At 38.2% G+C, this 22,545-nt stretch overlaps 1 protein-coding gene and 1 pseudogene across 1 annotated transcript; one reads left to right on the forward strand and one right to left on the reverse strand.

Moving 5' to 3' along the window:
- The first annotated feature begins 1,285 nt into the window (after positions 1-1,285).
- LOC136256044 (kinesin-like protein KIFC3) lies at positions 1,286-20,997 on the forward strand (annotated as a pseudogene).
- LOC136256426 (uncharacterized) lies at positions 10,823-12,514 on the reverse strand. The gene has a single exon (XM_066049382.1). The coding sequence runs from the start codon at positions 12,512-12,514 to the stop codon at positions 10,823-10,825; it is 1,692 nt and encodes a 563-aa protein (XP_065905454.1).
- Positions 20,998-22,545: the final 1,548 nt, after the last annotated feature.

Here is a 22,545-nt window from a genome sequence, read left to right on the forward strand (position 1 = left end):
TCCGGCGAGCAGTCGAGCACTATAGAGGAGCTCACCTAATATCGGACGAGCTCCAATATCGGACGCTATTTCTCCTAAACTACAATGAATATTCAAACATTCTGCACATCTCCAGGTAGGCCAATGCTTCATAAACTTATGTACCAAGTTTCAGATCTCTCGGGTTCTTGGTCTCAGTACAGCAACCTTTTGAAGACCAGTCCGAATTATACGTAAAATCGGAAAAAACGCTCAATTCAAGGACAGCCATTGTTTGCAGATCACACTTGCAGTAAATCAAAAATTGCATACCTTCAGATTGTAGGGCTACTCATTTACTTTCTAAATATGTATGGCTTATTTCATTTAAAGTATTGTACTGATGAGTTATAGACCAAAGAAAAGAGGCTGTCACTGGAGCAATAATCGCCCTAGCTATTTTTGCTCAAAATCAGAAAAAATGGTTTGAAAATGCATACAAGGTGGATGATTGTTTTAGATTATGTACTGAAAGTTGTTAAACACTAGTTCCTGCAAATCCAACACTATAAAGACATAAAATACTGCAGATTTGACTGCAGAAATAGCAAAATCTTTAATATGGCTGTCAAACACTCTAACATAAAAAGTCAATCATTTCAGCTGAAAGCCTAAAACTCTAAAACAAAAAGTACGTAGAACCACATTTTAAGCATATCAGCATTATGTAGAATTGATTTACAACACCTTTTTGCAAAAAATTGGTGACTGTTATATTAGGGTATTTGACTGCTCTATTAGAGGGTTTTGGTATTCCTGTAATACTTTAAGTCTGGAGGACAGTGAATTTATTGGAAAAGTTGCTTGACAACTTGTAAATGTTTAATTGTATGCAATTATCCACTTTAAAATATTTTCAAAGCATTGATTACAATTTTGAGTTAGGGCGATTATTGCTCCAGTGACAGCCTCTTTTCTTTGGTCTATAACTCATCAGTACAATACTTTAAACGAAATAAACCATACATATTTAGAAAGTAAATGAGTAGCCCTACAATCTGAAGGTATGTAATTTTTGATTTAATGCAAGTGTGATCTGCAAACAATGGCTGTCCTTGAATTGAGCGTTTTTTCCGATTTTACGTATAATTCGGACTTGTCTTCAAAAGACTGCTGTACCGAGACCAAGAACCTTAGAGATCTGAAACTTGGTAAACAAGTTGATGAAACATTGGCCTACTTGGAGATGTGCAGAATGTTTGAATGTTCATTGTAGTTTAGGAGAAATGGCATCCGATATTGGAGCCCGTCCGATATTAGGTGAGCTACTCTAAGTTGTAATGGCTAGCGGCAGTGAAAATGAGTCGGAACCAAAGCTCTTTCCAGAGTTCTTGGAAGAAGCGGCACTTTTCTTCGAGAAAAATCCAACAGAAGTGCGTGCTTTATGCTAGTAATAAGTATGTAGTTAGATAATAAGTAGTAGTATGGTTTTTAGAAAACACTTTATGCTGATGGGTTCCCGGGTGATGGAACAGTTTGGCCACCCAATTTTTGATTCAGAAGGTTGCCATTGATGTTCAACGTGGCAATGCTGCTTTTATAATAGCAACAATACCATCATCCCAGAACTGGGTAGAGTTTGCCTCTTTGCCCACTGTTTAAGTGTTTATATATTATCATTGCATGCTGATAGCTAGCTACTAGCTATAGCTACCGATTCCATGAACGCTTGAATTATTATGTTTATTTGTTTGCAGATATTCCGTTATATGATCCCAGATATTAAAAGAAAAAGTTCATCGGATACAGTTTTAGCAGTGCGCATTAATGCACTTGCGAAAGAAATTGGGACTGATCTTCTGACTAATTGCCGGCGCACGAATTCTGTTATTTCCTATACTGCAAATCTCAGAACACAACTGAATCAATCGCACAGCATAATGCAAGGTGCCCAGCACTTTCTCTCTGCAACTGAGAGGGTACTGCTCATACCCAAGCGTTCACATCGCAACACCACAAGTTCTAGGTGTTATTTTATTCCTTATTCCGATATTAAAAGAGAAGTCATGGAACGGATTTGTGCAAGTAAGATAGACATACTTTAATGTAATCAGTATAACTTATCAAATTTATATTATAGTTGCGAAAAGCGTCACTAAACCTCAAGATACTCAGGCTGGTAAGATGACAAAATATGTATAGCTAGCTATGTGCAAGTGGCTATATCCATAGATATTATGTACTACGGGTGCGTAGTATATAATATCTATATGCTATATCCAATACTTAAACCCCAGTGCGTGGGAGTATCAAAGCGCCGCGCTGGGTTATAACTACCATACAGCTAGACAGAGCGGCGCTGCTACTGTACGATATATTAGTTATCACCCTGTTGCGGAGCCACTCAGTCTCTTTCGTGACATCATAATATTCGCGAATGGCATTGTTTACCAATGGAACAAAGAGCCAAACAAGGAAATATTGATACAAAACATACCAATACAGCACTTAAAACTACCTAAATTTTACAAGAAAACTGTTAATCCTTTACACAATAACACTACAAGTTACCAATACCGTGATAGTTTAACAAAGTCAAAGAATAGTCCGTGACGATTTTCGCTCCAGCAATCACTCTCAACGGTCACTATGGTGAAGAACTAACTTCCTCTAGCTTCATCATTCTATCTTGGACTATGGTAGCCACTTGTTGGTCTTTATTTTTCTCTTGCACACCACGCGACACTAGATAGTCATGGGCGAATCGTACCTGGAACCCGCTGCTTCATAACACCGCCCTTCGCTACAGTTTGTAGGCAGTATGTAAGGTCTCTCTTGTAGCTACGAAGTAGAATCTCCACACAATTCGGACAAAATCTTGAGCACAGTGACAGGAACTCAAACCGGAACTTAATTTACTACCCGTAAACTTCTGCGCACTCCCGCGCACTGGGATATAAAACAGTTATATCCCGTATACTCGGATGATATCATAGTTATTACACTCATCCTCGGCTCCGCCTCAGACTCGTGTAATAACAATGATATCACCCCCGTACCGGGATATAACTATAACATATAGCTATATATAAGGCCTAGATTATTGTACGATAGATTGTTTATTTTGATAGATTATTTATGTAACTAATTACCACATATGTAGCTACTTGTATGTCTATTCAATTAATGTGGTGCTGAAGTAATTATGTGAAGCTGTACAATGCCCATTTGAAATTAGCCCACGTGCTTAATTAGCTATTTTAGGGTGGTGGACAACTCCGCTTTATGGAATGCCATTGTGGACTAAAATCCATTTTTAAGTATATGCTATGTAAATAAATCAGGAGTATTCTTGAATTAATGTATGTCAACTTTCAATCAGTCATTTCACCACTTCAACTATTGTTTCATTTCCACACTTTAACTTTCAAACAGTCATTTCAGCTCTGCTTCATATTGATACTTCTTCAACTCTCATATTGACAATCTCAAACAGTCATTTTACACTTCAACTTTCAAACAGTCATTTCTTCTTCAACTCTCAAACAGTCATTTCACACTTCAACTTTCAAACAGTCATTTCACACTTCAACTCTTCAGTCATTTCAGGAGACAATTACAAACGTTGTTGTATGGCTGCATTATAAAGGTTATGAATCTTGCAATTTGATTTGAAACAGGTTTAATTGCCCAGGAATGTAGACAAGAATCAGGAATGTAGACAAGAATTGACAGTCACATATGGGGATGCCCAGGGGAGTGGGGATGGGACATGACATTGATGGGTGCATTACACCTTCCCATAGATTTTTCAATGCTAATATTGGACATTGCATGTGAAGATCAAAGTGCCAAAGTATGGCGTATTTTCCGTACAGTACCAATTGGCTGTATTACTGTAGTCTATGGGTCATTCATACAGAAGAGTTATGCGGATAGCCAGGTATTAGTAATATAGTCTCTAACAGCTGTGTCTCAGTTTTGTGTTCTAAACCAATGTAGGGTAAGCGACCGATTAACGACCATAGCATGTACCTTGCAATGTATTTTCGTGCTGGAACGACCTATCATCATCCAGTTTTCACTAATAACATCGTCTGACCTTGGTCTATCACGTGATAAATTTTGACTTGAATGTCGAGTTTACTTTTTCTCCACGAACGGCAATGTGACAGCATGTAAAGTACCGTTTATCGACCACCGGTACTTATTATCGATCGTCAATACAAATGCTGCATACGAATTATCGACCAAGGTCTTAGCTATAATACTTGCAAAAATTCTGCCACTACCCCACATACCCCATGCAATACAGTTGGTTATATAGTGTTATGACAAAAAAAATCATTGTAATCGGGTATACATAACAGAAGTCATGTGCATCACAAGTTTATACAGTATATTTATCCACACAAAAGGTACAAAGTCTTTGTTGTCGTCCGTCACTGTCCATTATAGTCTCTTCCACACAATCTTCATGCACCCATCTTCCACATCCACAGTAGATTCACTCTGCTCCAGCACCTTCCAATACATCATCTTCATACCTTCCAAAGCACATACAACATGTATCTGGGTCAATAGCTTCATCGTCCTCGTCCTGTCCAGTGCAATCAACAGATTCACTAGTTCCACTGATCACAGTCAAAGTGTTAGTCACACTTACATCACTATTCCTGACTCCAGATGTGGCTGTTCTAGTAACAGTGCTAGTAGCTGCAGTAGCAGGTAGATTTTTGGTACATGTCTGATCCTTAGGCTTTCTCTTAGCACTTCCTCTTATTGATGACACCTTAGCCTTTTCTTGCTGCTTCATTGCCTTTTCTCTAGCTTTCTCCTCTGCTTTTCTAGCTTTCTCTTCTCTTTTTCTCTTCATTTCTTCTTCTCGTTGCTATTTCTTTGCAATACGTTCAGCTTTTTTTCTTTCTTTCTCTATAAGTGCATCTTTCTTAGCTTTCTCCTTTTCTTCAAGTATGGCCAAGCTTTCATCGCTTGTAAGTAGTCGCACTTTGGGTACTGATCTTTTAGGTGCAGCAGGAGTAGTAGAGGTACTAGGATTTGTTACTGGATAAATGAGAAACTCTCTTAAGGGCGGGGTAGAATTCTTGGGGGATGATGTGATAATGGTTATTGTACTCTGATTGTCTACAGGTGGTAGTGAGGTAGCAGCTGATCCAGGTGAAAGTAATGCACCTATCAATGTTAATCCCCACCCACCCCCTCCCAGGCATTACAAGGGATTAGTAGGGGATTTGACCTTTTAAAAAATCAAATTCCCTTCCCATGGGGCATGATTTATGATCAAATCCCCAACTACACACACGGGCTCCACATAAGGGATTTGACTTGCTACAATTTTTAGACTGCAGCTAACAAGACTGATGACTGATTCCAAGGTAGATTTCAAAAGTAAACGTAGTGCTTGAAAAACCAAGCTATACAACCAATCAGTAACGTGCAAATCGTTTATAACATAGCTATTGATTTTTTTTTTTACAACTTGAAAGCACTTTGTTACAATATGTAATAGTCAAAACAACAACAATTACTTACTGTCCCTACATTTTAAACAAATATAAAGATCAGTACTAGGAGGTTCAAGAACACCTTCACAATCTCCACAATACCAGGAATCACACATATCACACATAATCCATAACTCTTCTTCTGTAACATCGTCATACTTCTTTTCACACTGTCCACAGCATGTGTCAACATTCACCATATTTTCATTGTCAGTCTGGTCAGATGGTAAACTAACTGGTGATGATGGGTCAGACGGTAAGGTAACAGCTACGGAATTCAATTTTTTAGCTCGCCTTGTAACAGCTGCCTTTGCAGCTCCTCGCTTGCGATTTAACAACACTGTATGAAGATGGTCTAACCAAAACATTACACTATCTGATGTAAGCATGACTTTCTTTGACAGTCGTTGTATAAATGTATCTGAAGGAGGGTAGTTAATCAGCTTAAAAATTCTTGCTTGATGATTGTAGAAGGTGGCTGCATTATCGATTTAACACATTCAGAATTATTAACATTGATATATGAAGTCTTGTAATGCCCTGGTCTCTCGTCATCCTTAGCAGGAAAAGGAAGTGTTGTAATTGGTGGTCCGCCTACATACCAATTCACAGGCTCAGTGGGCTCTCCTTTTTTGCACACTGGATGCGTACACCCTGGCTTATAGCAACATGTTAACATAAATATGTATTGTGATGGTAAATGACCAATCATATGGCTATTACGAATATTCCAAATGGTCTGAAACTCTTTATAAATGTCTGGATATGTTTTTTGTAAAGCTAATTTTTCTTTTTTAGAGCCTTTCAGGAAAATGATTAATTTTTTCCGGTCTACTGTGTACTCAGAACTGCACTCACCTTTGTACAATTGTATAGTAGTTGTACCACACGGACATCCATTGACCCTATTAATATATGCATCAATAGCCAAATTCAAATTTCTTTTCAATTTTTCCGGATCAATTTCTCCTGTAGTCTCATCCATGCAGCTTCCACCTATAGTGGAAGGAATAAATGTATTGGCGTGACCCAAACTAAGACAGCCATTTTGCAATTCCACTCTGTTAAGAAAGGATGATCCACTACTCCTAGTTGTCACTAAAGTAACTATTTTTTCTTAGCAATATGATGCTGTGTCCAAAGGAACTGGACCTCTTCATGGTTTGGGCCTTCATCTGTTGCTCCATCAACCCTTATACATTCAATTTGTTTGTGTGCACCACTCAAGGGATTGATGAAAGCCAAAGACAGTTCAGGCTTAGACTCCAACATGCATAAATCTGCCATGTGCTGAGTAGGGTTCTTTTGGTGAAGTTTGGCCGCTTTCACTACCCCAACACAAATTTCATCAGTCGTAGAAGTGTGCGTAAAGTTGTATGATGTAGTCTGCAACACGGAAGGGTGCTTGTTAACGAAGTCTGTTCTAGTAGTAAGAATAGGTTGATTTTCCACAGTTGGTGTGGAATACTGTTTACAGGTAGTTAAAGTGTCTAACCGAAATCCTGCTGCATCGTCCCAATTAATGTTCACTATATTTCTTCCATCAGTGTATTGTAATTCATTTAATCCTTTGTAAAATGCACAGCTCCAATGCTCATCAGGATTAAACTTTAGATTAAATCCCTTTCTAGCTCTCCTGTTTGTCACCTTTGCTATTCCTTTGTATCGTGTAGCTGAACGTCTTCTCTTATTTCTGGGTACACAAAGTTGTATCACTGTTCCATATGAAAATTTTCTTTTATAAACATTTTGTAAATACTGACGAATTTTTTCATAAATATTATGTCACTTTTTCTTTAAGTTTGACATTGCCATCAAAAGTGAGTACGCCAGTGCGTCTCCAAGCATCAGCACCAACATTGTGCTGCTGAACAAAAGTTTCAATTTTATCTCCAATATCTGGACATTGCTCTAATATCTTACTGGCTCTTTTTGATTCACGTCGACACAATAATCTTTTCTCTGCTATAGCCTTTTCTATTTTTCGTTTTTTGGTCCTTTGAATTGCCCTCCTTTTTTTCTGGATTAAAACCTTCCCTTCAGCACTTAAAGGTTCTGATACAGTTACAATATCTTCTGCATTGTCAGCTTCTGATTCTGAGATTACTTCTCCATTAATAGATCTAGCAATACGATCACTCTCATGAAAATCTATTTCTGTTGAGCAATATGCAAAAAATGACTGCCTTAACAATTTATTGTTATCTTCAGAAATGTGATTTTTTTTGGAATAAACTTCATATAGTGATTCTGATAATGAGTAATTTATCTCAGTTCCTGTGGAGTCTTCTATTTTTTGTATTATTTCGAACCAATTATATTGGCAGGACTGCAATAATTTTGGCACATCATCAATAGATTTTAAGATATCTAAATTCTCTTCAACTGTTTGCAGTTCATCACTACTTGTTTCCGACTCAGATGAGGAAGAATTTATTACTTCAACTCCACATGAAAGAAGTAATGCCTTTTCTTCAATGTTTGCTAAGTCTGTAATAGCTTCATGAACGGTTTGGGTGTTTTTTATTGCTTCTTCTATTTCTGACATATTTTCAAATCCATATCTTTTACGGGCTTGAGTGGCACTCATACCAGAAGCCCGATAAATTGCAAACCGTAAACATTTACGCTCACTATCAGATTTTGCAATATTAAGCAACAATTTAACAACAGATTTTTCAAGTGGAGTACTGTTGTCAGAGGACTGCTGAAGAACAAGCCCATTAAAAATCCTGCTAATTTTTAAGTAGTCAGTGTCTGGATATTTTTCCATAAGTATGGCAAAAGACTTTCCTGAGTTCTGCTCACCTATATTAATGGAAACCAGTGGCATTTGGAGCAGTTTTCGTCTTGCATGTTCAGCTGTATATTTAACTCCAGGAGATACTGTCTTAAATGCCTCTGAAAGCATACAATATCCATTATCAAGTACAATTTGTGCCACTGTTAGCATTCCATTACATTTCTTACAAGGGGTCATATGAAACCGAACACAATTAGCAGTACAAGCAGAAACATACTCGCACAAACTAAGACCACATATTCCAGATACATATACATTTTTAAATTCCTGTATGGAAGTAGAAAGACTCTTTTTTTCTCAGATGAGTAACAGAGTAACAATTCATTTAACGTCCTCCCCATATCACGATGGGGAGGCCCTACTAAAAATACTGACTGCTTTCCGTGTCATCATCTGTACTCTGTGGGGATTCAATATTATCTGGTGTATTCTCTGTTTGCTCCTTTCCATCACCTATATCCTCATCAGAATTTATTATAATGGATTCAGAACTCACCAATCTGTTTTCATGTGCCCCTTCAGAACAAGTTGCAGTAGAATCAGAATCAAGATGCATGGTTTTTGAGCTCCGATTTTCAGCTTCGGAGCATTCTATTGAACCTTGGCTGCTGGAGACACTACGTTCATAGCCAGATGACGATAATGATGATGTACTTTTTTTCTTATGGCTATGATACCACCTAGACTGTTGTTGCTTTTTATGTAGACATTTAAGTTCAAGATCTAATTTTCGTTTTTCTGATTTCAAGGAAGATATTTGTTCAGTAAGTTTATCACACTCTTTATAATGATGCAGGTTGTTAGCTGATTCTCTACGTTTTTCTTTGAATCCAATCTGGTCTGTTATGTCTTTACTTTTTCATTGATTTCTTCAATTCTTGACAGACGGACCTCTTTGTTAAGTTTAATACATTTAGCATCTGAATCTGGGCTTGGATTTAATTTATGTGAGCGAGATTTTCCTTTTTTGTACACATATCCATTAGCATCAATTACTTGCTTAGCTTTTTCCAGCAGAGTTTTGCGGTCTGATAAAAGGCTAGGAGTTTCAAGACAAAGATTCATACTACAGCGATTAATTTCATTTTCATATTTAGATAATCTTCTATTTCCCAGGCGGCCATATATTTTAGAGTTTTCTTTAATGTACTCCTCACTCACAGCACTATGAAATTCCTATATTCAAAGTATAACACATGACTACAAAACATACAGTTACAAACTATGCATATCATTGGTGAACTAAGTTGCATATTCCTTGATAAGCATAATTGAACCATGGATCTACCCTGTTGAGTAGTCTGTGTACAACCCTGTTCACTTCCTTGCATGAGGGATGGGTCCTGCACTGGAACAGTCTACAAATGTTCTAACAAGAACATGTACAGCAATTGAAACACTGGAGTTCAATAATACAGGAGATCATGCAGACACAGCTATATGTGTTACCTCAAAAACAAGCCATGGGAACTACAACAAACAAAATGTATTTGTCATGAGCTTATTACATGTGGTCCACAAAGACTTTGTAGGTGTGGTTCATGGGTGGGTTCTGAAATTCTTGGAAACTGAACAATGAAACTGCCAGACTACACAACAACCCCCCTTGTGATTTTTTCCCCTGGAATACAGATGAGATGCCCTTGCTCTGAACAAGCCAGATCAATGCTAGCAGTTACAGGATAACATACAGAAGAGCAATATCCCCCTTAAGCACATGATGGCAAACATTAATAGTGAGCAGCAAAGCCTGCATCTCACCCAAAACAAAGCATTAGCTATAATTCATGTCCCACCTGTCTGCCAATATGAAAGCTAACTTCATGTATAAACAGCTCTCAGCTGCATAACCCTTGCCAAACTGGTCCCCAGTCAGGTAAGTTTATTTTCCAAGTGTTTAAATGCACAACTACTTCACAACACAGCCACGCACAACCTTAAATGCATTTTCATAGCTGTAGCTGCCTCATGTATAGCACAGGCTATCATACCTACACACATCAGTGGCTACATGAAACCTTACTTGTGCCACAGGTTTGGCCTTGCGGACTATTCTTATCACAGATTTGTCGCTTATTTCGCTACCATCATAATCAATAAACACACTTCCCCAATCCTTAGTCTCCCTCTTCACTTGGATGAAAAAGTCGTAGCCTAACAGCACATCATTAAACTGCTCCTTGATAGCGTCAATTAATAGCTGAACTTCTGCTTCCACGTCTGTTTCAGCCGGCTGTTCACGGTCATACACGAAATACTTCACTGTTCTTGTGTGGTCTCCCATCAAAACTAATACTGTTCTCTCCCTTTTCGTTTCCATTAAGAAGAATCGCTTAAAAGCACCAACGACGATTGAGACAAGATAAAACTAATTTATCACATGCAGTCATCTATTGCGGAAGTTACTCACGTGCACTTTTTAAAGGTACACTGAAGCATGTCTGTTGCGATCAAATCCCCCACCCTTGGGGCATTGTTCTGAATCAAATGTGCACTAAATCCCCTATGATTCCCGGGAGGGGGGGGGGGGTGGGGATTAACATTGATAGGTGCATAACTGTTGCTCAGAATTTGTAGGCAGTTGCTCAGAAGTGACTGGCAATTGCAACTCAGAAGATGTTGCTCCAGGTATTGCTGATAACTGCATATCCATAGAGACCAGTTCATCAGTTACTTCATCTTCAGGATATTCGATTGGAATAGGACTGATTGGAATAATTTCCTGTAAAGAATCAAGTAATGATCCACTTTCCTGTTCTGTAGGGATGGAAATATTCACCTCTGGATGATGGAGTCTCATCCATCTGATGTAGTTGGCATCTACGTACAAGTCATGTCCTTCTTCATATCGTCCCTTGAATAACATCTCTTGCTCCAAAGTAAACCCATCCCTTCTTTCATCTGTGGAAGCACCACTGTTATCTTCAACATTCATATCACCTTGGCAAGGATGTTCAGCATTAGAATCATTATCAGAGTTTCTTTCAGGTCTGACTTGTACAACACGAATAGCAGAAACATTAAGTGGATAAACACCACAGGTTTGAAAGCCTGATATGATATTTGTTGGAATAACAGCTTTTGACCAGGCTTGAACAAAAAGACTGACAAAGTTGAATTTTGTAATTACTTTTCCAGGATTGGTCTGAAAAAAATTGCGACACACAGTTCTCCACTGTGCTTTAAGTGGGGAAAAAACTGTACAGTCTAGAGGCTGAGCCTCATGAGTGGTGTGTGGGGGCAAACATAGAAGCAACACTTCATTTCTTTTAGCATACCGAACAACCTCAGGCTGATAATGGGTACTGTGCCCATCTAGGAGCAACAGAAGTGGACGTTCACACACTGCATGCTTCAGGAAGTGTCCACTCAACCAAGATTCAAACAAATCAGTGGTGATCCACCCAGAATCACTGTAACCATAAGTCATACCAGGCAAACCACCACTGGTCCATGCGTGGTTAATGCCTTTTGCTTCAAAAATTACAGTAGGTGGGATGACTTGCCCAGTAGCACTCCCACAAGCAACAATAGTTATTTGTCCTTTTCTGCCTGTTGAACAATATCGAACCTTTTTAGCTCCAGTTTTTGTCACAACGTTAGGTGCCTTAGGATCCAAAGGGACTCCACTTTCATCAACATCATATATCTGCCCTGGGGAGTTCGTTATTCCATGTTTCTGCATCACAGTCTGAAGCAAAGCAAAGTAATCACTAATTGTCTCTTCGTTTACCGCATCCATGCGAACATGTGCAGTATTATCTCCTCTTCTTAATGACAAATCACCCTGCCTATCCCTGAATGACCTCCACCAACCTTGAGTTATCCCACTCTCTTTTCTTAACACACCCTTTTGCTTTGCATATGATTCTGCAATATTTAGAACGTCTCTTCTTGTCTTCCCAAAGCCCACCTCAGAAGATTCCTTTAAAAAATCTGCAAGTTCTTTCTCTTCATCATCAATTAGGTATTTTGGTGGACCAGATTTTGTCCCATGTTTTACTCTGCCACTAACCCTATCTTTTAATGTTGTAGCTGGAACACCATAGACTCTAGCAGCTTCATTAACTCCACACGTGGTGGTTTCTACAGCTTCCATGGCATTTTTCATTTGCTCATTTGTCCACTGCTTCCTTCTTTTCTTAGTTGGTGTGTGTAATACCACCGGTGCTGACTTCGAACGCTTCCTTTTCTTCAATACTTTCTTCTGTCCTTGGCGTCGTGGCATATCGAACAACCTAGTAAAAAATGATTATAAGCAATAGTTACAAGCTAAACATATATCACTATACATATTTCAGCTTACAGGCGACTGAGAATATGTGAGAATTGGCAAGACCATTAGCACGAGGTAGTAGAATAACACGGGGAGTAACCGAAAGAAACACGGAAAATACTTAGGTCGATAATAGGTACCGGTCGATAATCGGTTGCTTACTATACACGGTATGAGTGTGAGAGCAGGAGCTATACTGACAGTTGTTTCCTTTAAAAAATTTTAATGGTGTTCCATCTGGACCAGTTGATTTGTTTGGATCTAAATCTTGCAGTAGTTGAAGTACAGGTACACCTTCAGTTGTAATATTTGTGACCGTCTCAGCAAAAACCCGACTAGTTCACACAAGCATGCGTATTGAGAAAAATGAAATTTAAAAATAATTCGTAAAATTACACATGCTACAAAGAAAAATACGCAAGTTTTTATCGGGCCAGTATTCGAAGAAGTAACACTCAAGTCGATTAAATCTATATATCATCTTATTCGCCTGCTCATGGAGAGTTCGAAAATCTTTATTTCGTTTCTGTAGCTTTAACGGTATGTGTGTCACGTTCGTTTGTTTATGATGTGGTAAACGTAAACAAGATTGTCATCGTTTCTTCTACTAAACCGCTTTTATATCCATATGCGCAAGTGTCTACAGGGCGAACACTATACCTTGGCTGATGTGCTGATCCATGGTGAACATTGTGAGCCAAATTGTAATGTTGTAGACTAATCCAAACGGAAGTTATGACTGCGAATGTAAGCGCCTGTAGTTTATTTTCAGTATAGTCGCTGTACAAATCGATTATCTTGCTCTTCCTACTGTCTAGTACTATAATTTCAAAACTACACACCACAGAAGACTGAAATCTTGGTTATCCATTCCTTGGACACTGCTAATAATGCTGAGTGAATAAAAAATTATTTTTAATTGTGCGAACAAGTCGGGTTTTTGCTGAGACGGTCACATTTGTTGGTGAGATATTGGGAAACACAATACCTTCAAGAGTGTAAATTGGTAGTAGGCTCCGGCCTATTATGCCCAAAATTTTGCCTATTATGCTTTTGAGCATTGCTCAAAAATTATGCTTTCAAAATCAAGACTATGCTCTAGAACTGACTGTTTTATTAGAGTATATTAGCCTTTCCTGACTCTGTATTAGAGCAAGTGACTGCTCTATTAGAGTATTTCTGCAAAGTGTGAATAACCAACAAAGAAACGGTTTAATAAGTTATATTACGTGTTTTTAAACATGAAATGCACTAATAATACTATTAGCAGTGACTATTTGCTTTCTTTCAGGTGTGCGTATTGCACATTTTAATTAATTTTCAAATATCATCCCTATTATGCTGGCATTATGCTTGATGCTTTTGGTCACTTATTATGCCTTAAATTATGCCGGCATAACCGGCCGGTGCCTAATTGGTAGCTGTGGAGTGAGTATAAAGGCAGACTCAAACTGATCATTTTAAATAGTAGCTTTTAATGAGATCTGGCTCTTTACATTGCACTTTCCTTGCCCCACAACAAGACACTTGCCAGAGAGATGTATGGGCCTACCTGTCATTTGGGGTGGTGTGGAAACTCAATAAATAGCACTTGGTCATGCAGGGGCGTAGGGAGGGGGGTTCCGGGGGGTTCAGGAACCCCCCTGTAAAATTTAGACTTCTGCAAGCAGGATCCTAACACACCATTTAGTGTGGCAGGACAAAATGAGTGAGCAATAATGGCACAGCACAACAATTGATAAAACGTACTTTCATCTCTCAGGGAAGGATTTACACTGGTAACATGAGCCCTCTTCAAAACTTGTTAAGAAGATCGATATACTCTAATAGAGCAGTCAGGTATATACTCTAATAGAGCAGTCAGGTATACTCTAATAGAACATGCATGTAAATATCCATGTCCATATGAAGTTTTTCAGACATTCCAACATTAATTGAAAAACTTAGCATGACCTTATACTGCTATAGCTTTGGTGTGTAGTGTTTAAAGATATAGAGCTCCATCACTTGTGTTATGCAAAATGCTATGCATATTTGTATAGTTATATTGTTTTGATTGCCATTTGTATCAGTGGATTCATGGCTCCTATACCACAGTGAGATATAGCCATCACTTACAGATTACTATATGTGTCTCTATGTGTTATGCTGTCTGTTTCCACTTGATGGCTTTATCTAGTACTACCAGGGGCACTTAATGCATCATAATTAATGTACGTACTTTTTGCATAAAATATAGCAATTTGCTGAGTTTAATTTATTAAAATATTGAAAGTCTCTCAGCGGCTGGGGGCTGTGCCCCCAGACCCCTGCTTCTGATAACTCAATGCTGGTGCTGGAACCCCCCTTTAAAAAATCCTGACTATGCCCCTGGTCATGGCATCCCAACAGGTTTTGCATATATAGTATCTTGCAACCCGAGTGCTGCAGCTACAGTGCAGCCAGTACATAAAGTGTCACTATACTAGAAGCTTGTATTATTCTTGAATGTCAGACACTTGTTTGCTGGTGGTTCAGCAAGTATACAGCTCATCTATATAAGGTCTGATTTAATCTCACAGTACTGATGGGCTAGGCAGCATTTGGAAGAACACCCGTTCCTGGTTCAGAGAGAAGCAGCTGCTATGCTACACAAAACCATTAATTTATCATGCAGACAAATTCATAATAGGTACGATATTGAATATCCTTTTTAGGTTTGTTAAGGGCAGATTTAGAGTAGTGCTTGAGCACCCCTTTGGAATGCTTATTATTTCCCAACTAGAAAGCTAGTAGAAGCAACATGTGCAGTTACATGTTAAATGTAATTAAGAATAGAAAAGAGCACAGGGAAGTGATCTGTATATGTGAATGTAATAAGTAATGAGAGTAATCTAATTATTGAGGAGAGGCGCTTTTTTTGTACAGACTGAAATACTCAAATAGAGCAGTCAATACTAACAGCATTTGTTAGTCTTAATGTCATATTTGAAATACATAGAAATCTACATTTTAGCATAAAATGAACTGTAGAAGACACCAAAGGTCAAATCTGTTATGGCTCCATATCTCAAAATACTCTACATGGTAGGTAGGTATTATCTGCAAAGTTTCATACTTTCTGCACAACGTGCACAATATTTTGCTAAGCTGCTTTATTAAATACAGTATTCATGCTGTTCAAAATTCTAAATTCCTGTTACAATTTTGCAACGATTTAATCTACCATCTTTGCGTCGAATCCCTTGGATATGATCTGGAAAGATGAGTTGGGATTAAATGGTACTACAATTGCTAATGATCTACGCACAATGCATTAGACTGACATTTACACTTTATTACGATGATGAGTCCTCATCCATATACTTCTTTATTATTATTTTATTATTATTATTATTAGTACTTTACAGTGACCAGCACTGAAGGTCTGACAGCAACATGTGCTGCAGCCTTAGGTTTAGAATAAGAAAGTAGGGAAATGTTCTTGTTTATTTGTCGCATCTTGTTAATACAGATACAAATATGACATACATACTGAAAGCATGAGATTGTACCACCAAGAAATAATTATTATTGATGTATCTTCCATTGTAGCACCAGCTAAACCATTGAGTTGCAGTTCAACAAACACCAGTAGGAGGGACACATATAAGACAAAGATTATCCAAACGGTGGAGCTCAGTATAATAAATAGTGAATCTATTCTGTACTGCATCACACTCATGTATTTATCCTCAAATAAGTCACCTGTTCAAACTGTGTGCATGACTTTACTTAGCAAGGTTCATTACACATCTTTGTTGTAATGACATAGAATGATGCATCTGGGATGATTAAAGAAAATTTGATGCAGCCACTTAAGATAAAAGACCGGCAACAGATTGAGTCCAGGACGGTGCTTTGTGGCATCACTAACAAGAAGGATGTGTCCAAATATCTACCAGGTCTCAAGAATGAGCGTACTGATAGTTTGAAACATCCGAAAGATGCTTCAAGGTTTGCATACATAGAATATAAATGATATAGTAAGGCTAAAGTATGCAGTGCACTTTTGGCTTCTTGTATGGCTTGACTGGGTAACCATGAAAGTCTGTTTTCCATAGGCTCCAATGTATTTTGACATCACTTTTTATTAGCTGTTGATCTCTATACTTTGGTGTAGCGATTAGTTATATGGATTTTGAATGGTGCTGTGGCCTCTACTGAAGTTAATATGCAGCAATATTAATGACCTGTTAATTATGACATCATTTGTGTGTGAGTTGTCTTGAGGAGTTAAAATACCTAAAATAAGAGCTCTTTTGTGAGGTAGGCACTTTGTGGTGAAGTTTTAAAATGATTTATGGCTTTGTAGCCGTTAACAAGCACTGTATTGCTTCACCATCTAAGTAAACCTAGTTTTCATGTGTGGTAGCATTGATAGAGGTAATCTAACCATCAAGGCTTAAAGTTTAATTGGTTGTAATTGATGTTTTCTTTGTACTATTGTTCTGGTAGGGTTCCTTACTGTTCTAGCCTCTGTATTTTGTGCTTTCTACATTATGTGCATAAATGATGTCATATGTGAGCAACTATTTCTACTGCTGCATATTTTCATGGTATGAACTACCAACATAGACTGTTTTAAAGAGCAGTGTCAATAGTTTAAAAAGCTTCATAGTAGCCTCCAACAAGCCTACTTTATGCCACTAACTGGACTGGACTGGACTCGTGGACTGAGCTGGAAACAGCTTTTAAACAATAATCCAGGAATTATCCATCCATTACAACACTGGAGACACCACCATCGAGCTACAACTGTTGCTGCTGGCTCTTCCTTACAAGTCATGACACTAGCGCATGCACTAATTAATAAGAATACACTTATGATACATGCCATACTAGCAGTGATACAGCGTGACAAAGGCTATTCTTGTAGCCGGCGTAGATGTTTTCTTTGTTGTTTTAGCACTAGTGTTACAGCTGTAGAGATGAGCCAATAATTATTCTTAGCAGGTAGCTAGCTAGGTGGCACCACCAGGGGCTATGCAAATAATCTGACTCATCACTACAACCCCAACGCTAGTGTTAAGTACTGAAGCAACAAAGGAAAACATGTACGCTACAACAATAGGCTCTGTCACGCTTTATCACTGTGAGTACATGTGTATCGTAAGTGTATTCTAATTGATTAGTGCATGTACTAGTGTCATCTGACTTGTAAGGAAGAGCAGTACCAGCAGTTATAGATCGATAGTGGTGTCTCCAGTGTTGCAAGAGATGGATAATTCCTGGATTATTGTTTAAAGCTGTTTCCAGCTCAGTCCACCAGCCCAGTCCAGTCTGCGAGTCCAGTCCAGTCCATGGAATAAAGTACGCCCCTCCAACACAATCCAGTATGCCTGAGTTCCATGTGCAGAAAGAGAAGGCTAATGAAATACATTGTAGCCATTGGAAAACATGGTTTCGTGGTTAAAAGCAGGCACCCCACAGAAGTCATAAACTTAAACTGCATACCTTGGTCGCTTATTGAGAATGGACTATTCCGTTCATTTTCTTCAGTTCACAAGTAAGAACAGTTTGAAGAACAGTCACTCTCGGTCAAAATTCTCAACAAACTATGAAGAAACAAAGGCATGGCAAAACACTCTAATAGAACAGTCACATGTGTATTATCTTTTGTTAAAATTGTTTACTACATCAAACAGAAGTGAACTTGAACAGAAAGAGTTGCAGGAGCAGATAGACATGCTGCAGAAGAAAGTCACTTACCTTTCCAGAGAGCTTGATACAGTGAAGAAAAGAGATGTCCAACCAGAGGCAAGTGAAACATTATGTTCATTATTCATTGTAGTGTCTTGTTATTGGTTGTATTATATTCTTATCTTGCAGGAGTGGCAGGCTAAATATAAGACTTTCAAAGTAGAAGCAATCAACCGTACATCACTACAATCACAGAATGCTAATTCGGAGAATGAATTGGAGACATGTAAAACTCAAATAAGCAAAGAACAAAAAAAGAATGACGACCTAATTGATATGGTAATGTACATGTGCAGTGTACATGTGTTTTTGTACTATTAGAGTATTATTCATTAATATTTATTTTATTATATTAGAATATTATTAATTTTGTACATACCCCAAGACAGCACATTGGAATGCTCTGGAACAGAAAGATATGGAATGTGATGATGCCTGCATAGAAAACCAAGGTATGTTAGAAAATACACAAAAGAGTTGGGCTGTAAGAAAAGATACCACTCATTTGATTTCCGCAGTAGAACAAAATAACGACTTTCTTCAACAAGAATTACCCTCCACTGGGAAACAAGTAAACAAAATTGTAAACTGTGCAGTGTAGTATATTCCTATCATCTACTAGATTTCCACAGCTTATTCTGATGTGGGAACACCTAAAAAACAACTGGTACAGAAATATCATTGTGAGACAGCATTAAATAAGAATCGTCACAATCAGGTGATGAAATCAAAGAACAACATTCAAGTACTGTGTCGTGTCCGTCCTGATACTGCAAATGATAAAATTGTGGTGACTCCAAGTATAGACGATGATGCAACTGTTAACGTGGCTTGGAAAGGCACAACAAGGACTCTGAAAGTTGATAAAGTATTTTGGGAGTGCTCAACACAAGAGCAGGTAATATTCACCAATGACATATTACATACTTAGTTAGCCTTAAAATACAAGTTCCAGAATGAAAACATCCTTTGTCAATACTGAGATATGAGATGTTAAGTGGCAGTGTGTAGCTTGCGCCCACATGCCCTATTTCCTAGGCCTGGTCACATATATCACCAACATCTATTTTGAGTATTTGTATGAAAATATTGGGTTGTTTTCAGATATTTGACGAAGTGCAGGGACTGGTCACGTCATGTATGGATGGATGCAATGCATGTATTATTGCCTATGGTCAGACTGGGTCTGGGAAGACATATACCATGAAGGTAACACATTAAGGATTAAAATACACTATATGTATTACACATTCTACAGGGAACAGATGCTAACCCTGGTATCAATAACAGAGCCATGAATAAGCTTTTTCAAATTGCTGACATGAAGTTTAGAGATTGGATTTGCAAATTCGAGGTGTCTATGACTGAGGTTTACATGGACGGAGTGCATGACCTACTCGGAAGTAGCCCTGGGGCAAAGCTTACCATCAAACAAGGAGCCCAAAGCTACTTTGTAGAAGGGCTCACAAGGTTACCAGTTCGCAATACAGAGGAAATGAATCAGGTATTATAAAAGATGATCATGGGAAAGCACTACTCATTACTGCTGTTTTAAAGGTGTTTGCCAGGGGTCATAAGAACAAAGTAGTAGCAGCAACCTCCATAAATGATGAGAGCAGCAGAAGTCATACTTTATTCTCTATCCAAGTCACCAAAACCAACTTGACAACTAGTATTCGGACTATGGGTAAGATAGGAACACATCACAGTAACACGCATATCCACACACGCATATATAGATTTTATACTAGTGTACACATCATTAATGCCTTCAGTTGTAGTACTTAATATTGGTGGTCATTATTTTGTAGGCAAGTTAAATTTGGTTGATCTTGCTGGCTCAGAATGTGTCTCATCATCACAAATACAAGGAGATCGTCTCAAAGAGGCTCTGAATATCAACAAAAGCCTTAGTGCCCTTGGTGATGTAATCAACGCCCTTTGGAAGAAGAGTGCACATGTGCCATACAGGAACTCCAAGTTAACCCTCGTTCTACAGGACTCTCTAAGTAAGTTGTAGTTTTCAAAATAGTTCCAGCAAACCATACACATTAATTTACAAGCCCTATAATATGTGGTGTGTATCAAATTACCAAGAGTACATACAAATATTATGAGCATGAAATACAGTATTGATACAAATGTTTCACCCCTCCAACATTTATCACACTCAATCATGAATTTATACAGTAATAGTTTATTATGACCTGCAGTTCGAATCCTGGGGTTGGAGGGATTTTTGTCATTACTTTGGCCCCTTGTCTGTTACACCTTTTCAGTCATTAAGTCAAGTCACCAAGTCAAGTCAATAAGTCTAAGTCCTTGAAATTAGGCTAGGTAATCCTAAGGCTGCAGCACATGTTGCTGTCAGACCTTCAGTGCAGGTCACTGTAAAGTGTTACTAATAAAAAATAATAATAAAATATTTTCTTGTTCCAAATACTCTCTGTAATGTATACAATTCTTGAATGTCCTCTCCTTGTTACACAGGTGATGACTCAAAGACTGCAATGGTTGTACACATTTCACCAATAGAGAGGAATTATGTTGGAACAATACATTCCCTGAAGTTTGCTGAGAGGATCGGGAAAGTGCAGTTGGACAAAGCAGAGCCAAAGAATGGGAGGGCTAAGAGGAAGTTTTAACAGTACATACAATCTTTGAAATGTCATGTAATAGTTGTATCATGTACCCGAGTGATTTGCCTGATATGTACACCCAAGCTCGAGGGCCGTTAGGCCCGAGAGCGTGGGTGTACATATCAGGAAAATCACGAGGGCACGTGATACAACTGATATGTACCATGTAGGCTAATAGCCTACTGTGGTGGGCGACTAATCACCCAAGCCAATACGAGGCAACCCGCTGGATTTATTATATAGAGAGTCTTGTAAAATTCGATTATGGGTCAGCAGCAAGTAACGTTGCAGTTACGTTTGTTAACATAAATGGGAAAATCCTATGAATATCACAGAAACACTCAATTTTGCGATTTAACAAGTGTTTCAAAGTTGCTACATCGTTTAACCACTGTTTACAATGTTTTCTAAACATCCAGAGGGGTAAGCTTCGCTGTAGAGTGGTTACCTCGTGATATACGAAAAGTGGGCGTGGTACGTAATCAAACATGCGGACACGCGATTGTAAATTAACCATGACACTAGTTCTCACCTTAAACTTCCGTCTGTCAACTCATAGGGTGGTAACGGTGTCGAATCGCCTTCGTATGAGTGCTGTAGAATGCAAAATCGGGTTCATGGTTTTCATCACGTGAGTAATAATACACTCCCACAATCGAATACTGCCAGGATTCTTATAAAAACAAACAACGGTACCTCATCAGATATATCAAGGCCATGGTACATTTAAATGTATCATGGCCAGCCATGGTTTATTTTAAATGTACCATAGCCAGCCATGGTTTAACTTAAATGTACCATGGCCAGCCAGGGTTTATAAGATATGTACCCTGGAATTTGGCTTTGAAGTTGGTTTCATGGTACATTTTCAGTTGTAGCGCCAACAGTTCTTGTGTCTTTGCATGCACTGTACCTGACACTACACATCATATTTCACTAGATATCTGTTCATTCTTTATTCACAGCTACATAAGAAATAACTAAATTGAGTTTAGTATTATAGAGTCTGGCAACTGTATAAATATATTATATATAGACTCCTGCTATATATTCACAATATTAATCTTCCATTAGAAATAATAACTCAATGTGCTGAATTAAGACATATAGCTACAGCATCACAGTATTGATGTTATGCTTGCTACCATCTTGTGACTACAGACCTATCAAATTGGTGCATAGCAACATATATGTGATTTATTAATTATAGTTGCAGTTAAATAGGAATAGTTGCTAGCTATAGGTGGTGGACTGCTCATGATGATTGCAGAAACCAGTGGCGTATCCACAGCAGGGCTTTGCTAGGCTCTGCTAAACTTGGCTAGTGCCAGCCACTTACCAAACTGAGGACTACACATTGCCAACAATCAATGGTCATGAGGCTAAAATTCAAGAGAGAAATAATGTATATTGGGAACATAAATATAAGGCAACATAGCATACCAGCGAATAGACTGTGGCTGTTAAATATAGTGGTGTGCGATATCAGGATTTTCATTTTGATATGATAATGCCTCCAGGTATGTTCACAAGCCATTTTTGGCAGGTTTTAGTAAACCTACTTTTTGCCATTTTTTGCAACTTTCAAAACTGGCAACTTCAAAAGCTGCCAAAACTGGCAAC

Source organism: Dysidea avara, chromosome 5, assembly GCF_963678975.1.
Source record: "Dysidea avara chromosome 5, odDysAvar1.4, whole genome shotgun sequence".
Taxonomy (NCBI): domain Eukaryota; kingdom Metazoa; phylum Porifera; class Demospongiae; order Dictyoceratida; family Dysideidae; genus Dysidea; species Dysidea avara.

What these genes read in the sequence shown, in the direction of transcription:
- LOC136256426 (XM_066049382.1), bottom strand. Translation starts at nt 12,514, where the DNA reads ATGCCACGACGCCAAGGACAGAAGAAAGTATTGAAGAAAAGGAAGCGT.